Here is a 12,438-nt window from a genome sequence, read left to right on the forward strand (position 1 = left end):
TAACTCTGGACATAAGCGTATGAATTTAGTGTCCACAATCTCCAGAATCTTTACAGACATTTGCAATTATCCCATGGCAAGAAAGATGTTAAAACCACACCTAGACATAACCCAGTTTGATCATTGTGTTCCCCTGAAAGGTAACGTGACAAGTTAGCTGCCAAAACTCAGCTCAGGTTTCTGAATTCAAAGGTGCTGTGTCCTGGCAGGCTCAAGGCAGGTAGTGTTTTGCTAGTACCAAGAATTTAAGGCTTAAACATCTCATATAGCAGGAAGCATCAGAAGCCTACAGATTCCTGAGGACCTTTATCCTCTCTTAAGATGCAGAGAGTAGATCAACACCTCAAAGAGGAACTCCATGTCCATTTAAAATTGGATAACTAAAATTTGTTACAACACCTGGAAACTATGATATTTGATCTAGGAATGCTGATTTGGCATTTTAAACCTCCCTTTGACTCATAATCCTCCACGAACACTCATGGTACCTTTTAACCCCATGTAACTAATTGCCAGAGTAACACCACCATGACAAAGACAGGAGTGAGGTTATGTCACACACAACCCACACCACCGCGCTTCCTTCCAGCCCACAGTGGGCACAAGTAGAGGCTGCTGGGCAAGGCACCAAGAAACTCTCACTTGAGAACCAAGTTTCCCCTTCCTGCTCCACAGATCTCCTGAGAGAGGCCAAGCAAGTTGCTCTTCAGTGTCTCTGCATCCAGGTTTCCATCTGAGAAATGGGAACGGCACTTATCTTTACAGGAGCACCTTGAGGATAAATACTGTAAATTCTGAGCTGGTCAGGTTATAGGGGTGTTTAGATAAACACCAAAATTGAGCAAAAGAAGGTGGGAGAAAAGAGAACAATCATGCTGAATTCAGCTTTGTAAAAAAAAAAAAATTAAATACTTTCCATTTCTGTTTACTAATGACAGAATTGGGGGAAAAAATCAGGCAGAGTACAAAATCTCAGAAAACAGATAAATGACAACATCCCATTGTAGTAATTCAGGATGACCAAGTGGTTCCATAGTCAGAAGGGTGCCACTCACTGCAGTGCCACCCACAAGAACCTGCCCTGGATCAGCAGGGCACTGCTGAGGGTGGCTGCCCCCAAGAGATCCTTGTACCTGACAAGTTTGAGAAAGTAACCTCCATGGCAGACACCCTTGTTGGCTCAAATAGAGTGAGTAGGCCTGGGAATGAAGGAAATCCTGTCTTCCCATATGCAACCACTGCTGGTCTCTGCAAAATAATCAGGTGCACTGGCAAGATGTAGTGAACAAGATGCTTTACAAATGACAGGGAGCCTTTATTGTCCCAGCTTATCTTTTTGGCACTATTCACAAAAGCAAAAATTATTTAGTAGCAAAATAACAAAAAGCTTCACCATGTGCAAAACAACATGAGTGTCAGGGAGCAGAGCACAATGCTATAGTTTAATTTTGCTAAATCACTTTTCTGTATTTAATATTGCATGTCATCACACACCAGGATATTCAAGAGAGGCTCAATTAAACATTATTTGTGTGAAAAGCAAACTCCACAGTGGGCGGACTGCTTTGCATCCCACTGCTTTCTGCAAGATGTTGTACAGGCATCTGTCCAAATGAGAACACCTTTACAACACTGCAGCTTTAGAATGCAACAAATAACACACTGCAAGAATTGAGGTCAGACATTATTCACTATTTGGTAACATTCCATTAAAATGATACTGACTCACATAATACCTAACAAATGCAGCACTTGAAGTAGCAAGAACAAAGCTGTACTCCAACAAAGTTAAACAGTGCAAAAATTCCTGTTAAACAAAAATATACCATGTATATACACACACAACACAAATGCACTGTTTTGTTTTGTAGTATAAATAGATCTGATTAAGTTCAATTCCTAAAACTAATAAACAACTGATTGAAAGTCCCAGTTTTCATCTAGTATGGAACCCAGTAAGCTTTAAGGCTCAGGTGACCCTACCCAGACACAGCTATAAGAGAATATAAAAAGATTTCACTGGATGGTTTTAAAAAATATTTTCTCTGTACATCAAAGTTAATAACATATATATACTGAGTTGGAATTTCAGAGTCAGCTTGGGCTCTGATCATGCAAAGGGCAGCACACAGAACACCCATGGCTCTACCAGGAGCCCCAAGGCTCTGCCTGTGTGGAGTGCACGGTAACGAAGCGCTTAATCCCAGGGTTTAGCAAGGGGGCAGCTTTTCAGCTGCCTGTGCAGTTAACATCTTGGCTTGGTTTCCATTTCTTCCTCTTCTGGTGTAGCACTGGAGTTCTGTTCTCTGCTAATGACATGTCTCTTTGTCCCTAAACTCTCTAATACCTTACAATGAGTACACAGTGAAAGTAATTATCAGAAAGGGAAGAGATGGAAACTTTTTTTTTTCTGTTGAAGAAATCCTGATTAGGGGTTAGTTGCATTTAAAGCAGATTTTAAGCAGGAAAAAAAAAAGTCTTTTTAGAATTAAATTTCAGTAAAACAGACAAGTAGCACTTAATTTGATCTGAAGTGGAACTTGTGGGCATTAACCACTCTTCAGCTATTATTTAGCCTCCATCTCCTTAATGCCAGGGCTGTGCTGCAACCATAACAAATAGCTGTTGCAAAGGCAAAAATCTAGAGGAGGAGCAGAGAAAAAAAAAAGAAAAAAATCAATCACACATTGTTCTACAATATTTTTATATTCTAAAGTAATATAGGAACACAAGTGATTCAAAAGGTACCTCTCCCAATCAAAATGCTTAATAAGGTAGGATATGTTTGGGATCCTCTGAAGTCTTCTCAGGAACTTCTTTGTAAAAATCCTACTTTACTACTACTTCATGTTCCTACTTTTCACTTGCTTGAGCAGACATTTAGAAATAGAATAAGAAACATGATTTCTGCACAAGTTATGGTGAAAGCAATTATGTGTACGTACACTGTGTATTTCAGTTCTCTTATCTAGGCTGATCAAACATCAATCTCAGACGTCTCCAACTGAATGCCTTTACCCCAGCAAACATCAAAGCAGAAATCCCTCTCAAGAGCAGAACTCTTTTACTAGCAGAAAAACAGAAACAATTCCCATCTGGCCTCCTTGACCAGATACCCAGCCATTAGAACAACTTCCTAGGCAACGCCAGGGAAGTTGCTCCTGCTCCAGAACTGAACTGGACAGATTTGAACTGAAGGTCATGCCACATTGAAAGTGAATATGTAATGTACACTCAACAGAAGATATGAGAAACCAAATTTCTGAGAAAACATTTCTCATATTGTCCAGTGATAACAATGAATTCTATTTCTTTAAATATACCAATTCAATCATTCTTTACATACAAGTGTTAATTTGACTAACTACAGTTTTGAACAAATGCGACACCATAGAACCATCACCTGTTAAAATGAACATATATGCATTTCTAATCACGGTATATAAATATCAACTTAAAAGACAGAATGTTAGCAATCTTTTTTATATTTGTCATGTAGCTGACAAGACTGTTTTAATGAAATATTTCAAAGATTCAAAATCTTTTTCTGTATGTTTTGACTTCCTAAATATAGACTTCTGCAAAAAATGCCAAGACTTCATTTATCTCATTTACTGCTTTCCAGCTATTCTTAATTAAGATACTGAGGCAAGTTACAAAAGAATCTTCTCCTCCTCTATCTTGACAGGGATTTGAAGGGCTTGAACAACTGAATTCTCCCTTAAAAAAACTAGTATGGAAGCAGGGAATGGTTCCTTGGAGTGCCCAGTATTCTGTCAGACAAAATGACTGCAGAGACCATATATTCAGTGGGATCTGAACACGCTAAACTAGGACTGAAGAGGTACACTTAGGGGTAGAATTTAAGACACTTGCTTAGTATAAAGATCCTCCCTTAGCTTAGGCACAGCTGGAACACCACTGCTGTCCTTGTGCCACATGGTCACCCAGGGATCAGATGTGTTACAGGCAGGGGGTGACGTGAGGAACTCTGACACTGGGACACTGACACACCCACTTCACCTCTTCAGGGCCTGCCTTGCCAAAGCTAAAGGCTTTTCCTTTCTATTCTGCTCTTGCAGAGGGTTTGAACCTTACACCTTCAGTTCATCGGTTTCTATCTTAATATGAATTCAAAGTGCTTACTGTGCCAAAGTTATGGTGCACAGAGTTTTAAGGACAAGAGATAAGCACAGAGGGTTTAGAAGCTTAATAAATATATACAGTTCCCTGGTATGAAAGTCTCTGGATAAAAAATTAAGAGCAGTGGTTTCAGTTCTGTAAGTTAAGCCTGACACACCTCTACTCATCCCTGAAGAGTCCAGCCGGCATAAAAACTAAATCCTATTTTTCTAAATACTATATTTTCTGATTCAGCTATGGACACCCACATCAACAAATACAATGATTCAGTGATGATGCAGCTACAGTGAGAAAAATGCATTCTGGACTTAGGCTACCAAGAAAAGCTCTCTAATAATTGCAGTAAGAGACACCAGGACCCTGATGTAGTAGGCACATATGGGAGATTCGCAAAGATCTAGTCCATTGTTTTTTATCTCCATGGCATGGTCAGGACTATCTAAATGGTATAAAAAAAGCAATTTTGAGCACAGGTGTAAATTTCATACCTGATCCTCTGATAAAGGCTCAGTTGTTCTTTTTCTTCTAATAACCAAAACTGTTTTTACAAAATACCTTGTCTAAAAATTATAAGCTGTAGTGATCATATATTTAAAACACTACAGTGAAGAGTATGAATCCTACACTATACTGAAGAGTAAGCAGCTATCCATAACCATTAGCTTATACCAATATTTTTGCATATTTCTTGTTAGACACTACTTGCTGCTGTCAAAGGCAATTCTTTCTCTCACAGCTCCTCTTTCAATTCCAGTTTGCTGTTAAATTCCCAAGCTGAATGGCTGGCTACAAGTGCTTGCTACAGACTTGTGCTCCCCTGGTACAAACACACAGAACACATACCGAGGCTGCTATGCTTATGTTATATTCACGACCACTCAGAATCGTCTCTTGTATGGTGGAGTTGAATTTGCGGGGAAGGTAATGCAGAGATGTCGTTGCTGCTTGCAGTAGGAATGCTCCAAAATAAAAGACAAAAGTAGCCCCATGGAAAATAAAATCCTAAAAAGGAAATAACAGAATCAGTCTGGGCTCCAATACATATCTAATTCTTCTCATCTCAATACAAATGAAAACACTGAAACATGAAACAAGAATTGATAACACTAACCTGAGATAAGCAGTGTTAAATCCATCTGACAGCTTAACCTGGACATGTTTTCACAGCTTCTTGAAATTATAGGCAACTCACTAACATTATTAGTGATAAAGGGCTCTCCCTCTCCCCAAATCTTATATTCTTTCAAATTAAGAGGCACCTGCTCATCTTTATATACACATGCTGACATTTTAGACCACCTTAAAGTTTGTGGAGTTTACAGAAATCTGCCTTCAGACAGATAAAAAAGAAGACATACACAGGCCAACTTGATCACAATTCAAGCAGTACAATACAGTCTTGCAATTCCATAAGACCCTTCTCAGCTATAATCAAAGCTTCAAAGATCTTCCTTCCATGCTTAAATTTTGCTTCTCTAAATGCCCAGAAACAACTCAGCTTTAACGCAACTAAAATGTCCAATGTCCCAATACAATGAGATTCAAGAATTGAGCTATTTCCACAACTCTCTCTGACTTGGCTCTACCCAATAGTAAGCAACCTGACAGTTCTTTGTGATATTGTGGAATAAAATGTCCAAGACTTGTGCAGACAGGTTTTAGGATTTACTTCAAATATGCTTCTCTCCTGGCCTTCTCCAGGAAATTCCCTTGAATGCTAACTGAATGTAAGGTTTAAACATCTAACTTCCATTTCTGGGTTTCATTACTGACACACATAAAAAAGGTCTGGTGCCTTTGCAGGCTCTAGTTCAGAGCCCAGTGTTCCAGCAGCAAGATGTAAGGCATGTTCCAGTACAGTTTAAAATGTCTAAAGTATTCTTCCAACATCTCCTTGTTATTCAGTCTGAAAAGCTGACATTTGCACTGCACTCAATTTTTGATCCATACAACATATACTTTGTGCCTATACCTGTGAAGGTCTGCAAAAGCCACAGAGACAATATTTAAAATATATGCAAGTATATGTATGCTTTATGATACCTGTGATATGCAGTCTAACTCCAGTACTAATGAGTTCTTGATGAACTTTAGCTTCATTTGAGTGCAATGGGCTATCAGTATGCCTGGAGTGAGAAGCCAGGACATTTTGTGTGTGTCCAGCAGACAGCACTCGCCTGCACTAGAAATTATTGTGAGACATCCTCACCTGCTGCCTGCCTCAGAGCAGGGAGAATGTGCTGCACTACCCTGTCCAGAGAAATGCAATTTCTTCAGAGATAGGAGATTTCCTTTTAATTGAAAGAATCTTCTTTTCAAATTCATTACTTGTTCTGTATTTGATTGCAGCTAAAGCTACCTCAAGCACACCCTAGTCAGTTGTGATTAGTAATGATATAAGCTGCTACTACAGTTCCCCATTCCACTCAGATCAGGAATGACTGCATACAGGAGAGACTCTTTCATCTCCTCCATTCTCCTGCCTAACCCTCTAATTTCCTTCTCCTGGCAGCAATTTTAGTGAAGCTCTGTAGCATCAGTAAGGTTTCACATTTACATGGTTATGGTTTCTGTGACCAAAATCCCTAAGACCTTATGAGGGACCTTTTTTTGGGTTTTAGTAATTGTTATCATAGTGCCTAACTCCCACACTTGTATAATCATTGAAACCTCAAACAAAGTGCATGCAAAACACTATCAGAGCAGCATGATAATTTAGTTCACATCTAATTTTGTAAATGAGTGTGAGTTGTGAGTCAGGCTGTAAAGGGCAGTACTTGTCATACCATCTGGTTTAATACACTGATGTACTGAGCAATGCAGCTCCATAAGGTCCATCTTTTCCAATGTGTACCATCTTCTTTTTTAAAATATCTCTATTAGTATAAGCAGATATACTTACAGTGTAAGGTATTACTAAATCCTGGACTGCATTTATAGTAACAAAAATAGTTTTACTATTTCCAGTAACTAATTATTTATTTGCAACAGAAGGTAAAAAAAACCCAACTTGTCACAGACACAAACTAAAGAGTTTAGTGTCAACAAGTTACAAAACATTTGGGTACCCGAAAATAGTGGTAAAGTGTCTTATTTTTGTTGACAGGTGGAAGGGGCTGGGTTTCAGCTGCCAAGTTAGAGATAAAATTATTCCCTCTGCATTTAAGAGGTTGACTGAGTTCTGTCAGCTTTTTTTAAAGTCACAGATGTAGTTTGTATATAAATCATGTATATATTTCCTGATATAGAAAAATTTCCAGCAAATTATTATATACAAGGGACAAAATTAACTTTACAACAAACTGCCAGCATCAAGTAGCCAATACGTAACACACACACAATTGTTATAAGTTGAAATTTGTACAGCATTTTCAATCTAAGGCTTTGTCCTTACCCAGCAACTCTTAAATAGATGCACGACTGTAAACTGGCAAACAGTTTCAATGAAACCCAGGACACTATTAATTTACTTTAGTTATGCTCAAGGGCTTTGTTGCATCATAATTCGTGAGGATGTTGCAGCATAAATCCCTGTAAAGGTCTCTGTGATTGTAACTGATTATTAGCCTAATTACTGCCTGTATTGTGCTGGAAAGCTGATGCTGTATGTATGTTTATTCACTATCAAAGTGCCACAGTTTGTTTTCTAATAGAATCCAGTCTGTTAGCACTGATGTGCTTTGATTTATCAGAGCTCCAAACTCATAAGCTTTATGATTTGCTTTAAAGAACTTTTCTTGGGTTTTTTTAAGGGCCTATCCATAAATTACCTGAACAGATAAATATCCACACTGGAATTGCATACTGAAGCATGCAATTCCAGCTATGACCAAGGGAAATGTCAATAGGAAAACTAAGCTGCCCAGGAGCCAAGTGAAGCTGATCAGCAGTTACAGGCAGACATACTTCAGTGTTTTAGAAGTTGCAATCCTTTTGGAAGAATATTTTTTGAAAATTAAAAATTCTGATCACAGTTATGCCACTTCTTACTATTCACTTCCAGTAATATAAGAGAGTGCAACATAATCTCATGCTTAACTACTTGAGTATTAAAAACTCAAAGTAAAACACAGCTAACAGTTACAAAGGAGCATGTAAATTACCAGTCAATTACCTGAGGCATCCATGTGGTTGGCAAAAACTAATACCAAAAACTTCCCTTTTTTAAGAGGAAGCTATAGTCTGAGAACTATTGGCACACACCACGACAATAAATTACAGCAAGATTCAGGCTCGTTTTCAAAATTCTCAAAATTCTCTGTCTTCAAAATCTCAGCAAAGAATACTTATATCTGTAATCTCACCAAGCTCCCTCTAAGAAAGATGAAGACATTAAGTCTCCTAATAAGATGTTATGATATATCATAGTGCAAGTTATGATGTCTTTTACCACCTAAGCTCCAATAGCTGCTCACCATTGCTACCTTAGCTTTGAGGAATTGACCCAAACGTCACCAGCAGACTTTCTTAGGAACTGGAGGGGACCTTCTGGGTGCTGAAGTCCAGTCTGAGCTATCTCAGACAACCACATCACACAGTATATTCACAAATACATCCTTTCCTTTATAATATTTGATATATCTTTCTACATCCCATTATTCACAAGGTGTTACTACCACTTCTCAAATAATCAGAAAGTATTTTCTGATTTCTGGTGTACAATAATTCCTGGCCATTTAAACCAATTTCTTGTCATGCAATGTTAAGTTATTCCTCTTCCTGCTGCTCATACATTTTATGTGCTCAGAGAGGACAAGTGTACTCCTTCAAATAGCTTCAAAAGCTCCTTCAGCCTCCATCATAAAAGTTTCCTCTGCCACCTCTGTAACCCTATTCTTTCTTTTCTTGGTTTGAATTCCTGTTCGAAAAACTCTGTGCTGAAGCAGAAAGCCAAGTGTTAAGACTTAGGATCAACACTTCTGATTAAATAATTTTCAGCTTATAAAACAAATGGAATCCTTAAATAAAGAAAAGATCTCACCGCCTGGTTCCAGTTGACAGCAATTCTATTTGCATAACCAAAGAGGAACACAGAGAGGAACACAATGGAGAGGCACCATGCTGTCACTGCCACAAACATCACCCATCCCTGCAGCAGTGGCAGTGGAATCTGGGTAGAGGCGACCAAAATCCAGACTATTGTTCCAAACACCTGCAAGGAAAGGAATACAGAGAATAAACTGGATAACTTTTACTCAGTTCTTTCTGCCTAAGAACTGATATCACATTTTGCATATCATCAGATGACTCTTAGGAACCAAGAGGAAACACTTCAAAAGTACTCAGAGAGACCAAGTCCTCCTCTCAGAAATGATAGGCACTAAGTGGTGAAAAGACAAAGCCACTCTGAAATTCCTAAATGCTCTTAAAATAGTCTTGAAAATGGGATTTACAAACCCAGGTGACTTGTGTGCTGCTGCTGAAAATTTTACCCTCACTGTAATTTTGAGCAATATATAAAAAGTGTGAAAACACAGTTCACACATACCACACATCTCTCTATATATACACAAATTAGCACAAAAAGGATGTACTTCTACTACTTTGGATTCAATCTCATACTGTTTTGCTTTGTAGTCCTAATCAGATGAGATACAGAAAGGACATAAAAAGACACGTATTTTTTCAATGTATTTGTAATACTAAGCTAAAAGAGGACACAAAGTACTAAAGCAAAAGAAAAAACTACAATACAGAATAAGGTGAGTTGTAAACTATGCTGTAAAGACTAGAAAAATATAGAGCTTTCCAGACTCATCATAACTTGAAGAAGAATTCAGCAGTGCCAATTTTCATTTCAGCAGACTCCTCACAGCAAATGAGTGTAGGGATGCTGTGCTAGGGATGGCCTGATGGAGAATTTACATACTCTAAGGCTTCCCTTAATCAACTCTTGGCCTAAGGAACGCTACTATTTCTTCCTGAAAATCCCACCTCTTAATAAAAAAGGATAAATAGATGACAATTATGCTTCACTCCAAGTATGTTTGTTTATTACAGAAAGACTGAACTTCTGAATCCAACCTGTTGAATAGTGTCAACTAAAATCTATTTCCAAGCACAAGTTACTGCTTTCCTGTTTAAATTCTACAGATTTACAAACCAGGAAGTCAGAGGTTACATTTTCAGATTCAGAAAGCTCTCTTTTGTATCACGGTTGGATAAGAGATACCTTTCAAAAGATGCCTGCTATAAAATTAGCTGATTCCTCTCCGGCGTTACACTGCAGCAGCACATATGTAAAGATGCATTGCTAATCTCAGTTCAAAGCTCCCATGGGTTTATGTACTACTGTTCAAGTTGTTCTCTAGGGTTCCCTTTTTAGCTGTGTAGAACCAAACTTTCTCTAGTTTCACAAGACTGCAGGTGCAAGTCTGTTACTTGGTGACCAGAGAGTGATGGGCAGTGAGGAAGCAAAAGGGATAGCAGAAAGTGTCTGTTAAACAAAAAACAGAGACACATGGAATGTTTTCAGTATTTTGAATGTGCAAACTTGCAGGGTTCCTTAAAAATACATTTAGAACTGTATTAGAGAGACTGCTAATCTCAGCAGCCACTGCTGTGCTGTTTCCTGACACTACACCTGTCCACTACAGCCTGGCTGTCAGATGCACAATTGGTTGGCCAACCGAATTAACCTTTTGTCCCTGCTGCCTCCGGGCCTGATTTAGTGCCCGGACTTGTGTTTCGAGTTTCGACTTGTTCCTTGCTCAGGTACAATCTTACAGCTTGTGAGGTGGGATACAGCTCACAGGCTGCGACCCAAGCAGTATTCTGCTCTGATTATAAGACAAAAATTAAATTAATAAAGTCAGATGAGTTATACCAAGCTTTTTTTGGTTTTTATCTCCCACTAATCAGTGGCACTACAGAGCGTGATATCCAACCTCAGCTCAAAGGTCCTCAGCCCTGCGTACACCAGCGAGGTCTAACACACACATGACATTGAACACACTTGTAGGAGTCTGTAGAGGACGCGAAACACGCGCAGACACAGCCCGGTATAACTCTCCGTGGTGCCTTTTTGGGCCGGGGGGAGAGAGCGGCCCTCGGCAGCTCCGGCAGCCCCGCGAACCCATCAGTGTGCGGGGCCGCGGAGCCCCGGCCCGGCCCCGGCCCAGCCCCGGCCCGGCCGCGGCCCCACACCTGCCCCGCTCACAAAATGGCAGGTGAGCACACGGGCAGGCCCGCGGCCGCTCCCACCCGGCCCCTCGCACTCACGATCTCCAGGAAGATGACGGCTCCCGAGAAGGTGCGCAGGATCTCCAGGCCGGAGGGCAGCGTGACCCGCGGAGGCGGGAAGTAGGGAGCGGGGTTGGGAGGCGGCGGCATGGACGAGGCTCCCCTGGGTAACATGTTGCAGCGGCGGCGGCGGCTGTGCCCAGCGCGGCCAGGTGGGCGAGCGGGGAGCGCTGAGGGCGGGCGCAGGTGCGGGCGGGCCGGGCCGCGCCTCCCCCTGCCCTGCCCGGCGCCGGCACCGCCCCGCAGCCGCCGCGCCTCGCCCGGGGCCGGGCACCGGGGCTGGGAGCGGGCCGGCTCCGGCCGCTGCCTTTCGGCTTCGCTAGGAGCGTGGCGCTCCGCATTCACGAGTCCTGAATCAGGCCGGCCGGACTCGGGTCGTGATTTCCTAATGCCGGTTTGCAAAAGGTTGTTATTTACCTTCTGGTTACGGATATTTGGGCTTGGAAGTTGCGTGGTTGCACTTTTTGTGTTTATTAAAGGAGCCTACTGTGTTGTCCATTCAAAATATTGAAAACATTTCATTTGTATCTTCTTTTTGTTCAGTCTGGCTCAGCTGTGTACCACTGCTTAAAAGTAGTAGAAAATGTTTGTAAAAGTTTGGGGTAGAGAAAGCTACAGATTAATCAGACAATTTATAATCCATTTCTTTTCTTTTGCTTCTTTGTATAAGCATCTTCTCCAGATGAAGGATATGCCATCCAGCAACGTTTCACATATTTCTCCCGTCGTGACTTAGGCTGAGCTGTCCTGCCTCTGGAATGACCAAGACTGAGTTTCACCCAGTGTTTATCCCCCACACATACAGCTGCAACTTTAGAGATTACATTTTAAGAAGGTTTCATGCAAGTGTGTGTATCTGCTCTGGAAGTTGAACTAGCTTGGGCATGAAGATTATATTCCTTTATTTTTGGATGCATAATGTGTCTCGGATATGTTTTTATGATGACAAGAAATGCCACATCCTGAGATGCCTGTTATCCCCACCCCAGTCCAAGCCCTTGGTGGAGAGCAGTTGGCTCCATAAAACAGGACTCATCTGTGTTTCTGACATAC

The 12,438-nt window shown here is 40.7% G+C and overlaps 1 protein-coding gene across 1 annotated transcript; it reads right to left on the minus strand.

The window, feature by feature from the left end:
• Positions 1-929: 929 nt before the first annotated feature.
• On the minus strand, positions 930-11,630 carry MAL2 (mal, T cell differentiation protein 2). The gene is made up of 4 exons (XM_064706574.1): positions 11,365-11,630; positions 9,125-9,295; positions 4,987-5,145; positions 930-2,641 (listed from the first exon to the last, which is right to left on the minus strand). Exons 1-4 carry the CDS (start codon positions 11,497-11,499, stop codon positions 2,561-2,563), a joined length of 546 nt encoding a protein of 181 aa, XP_064562644.1. The 5' UTR covers positions 11,500-11,630; the 3' UTR covers positions 930-2,560.
• Positions 11,631-12,438: the final 808 nt, after the last annotated feature.

This window comes from Zonotrichia leucophrys, chromosome 2 (assembly GCF_028769735.1).
Source record: "Zonotrichia leucophrys gambelii isolate GWCS_2022_RI chromosome 2, RI_Zleu_2.0, whole genome shotgun sequence".
NCBI lineage: Eukaryota > Metazoa > Chordata > Aves > Passeriformes > Passerellidae > Zonotrichia > Zonotrichia leucophrys.

Excerpts from the sequence above, each read along its gene's own strand:
- MAL2 (XM_064706574.1), bottom strand. The coding sequence starts at position 11,499 with ATGTTACCCAGGGGAGCCTCGTCCATGCCGCCGCCTCCCAACCCCGCT. Across the intron at positions 5,146-9,124 it reads CTGTCAACTGGAACCAGGCG|GATTTTATTTTCCATGGGGC; the intron begins GTGAGATCTTTT and ends TTTCCTTTTTAG. Across the intron at positions 2,642-4,986 it reads ACATAAGCATAGCAGCCTCG|ATTTTTGCCTTTGCAACAGC; the intron begins GTATGTGTTCTG and ends CTCCTCCTCTAG.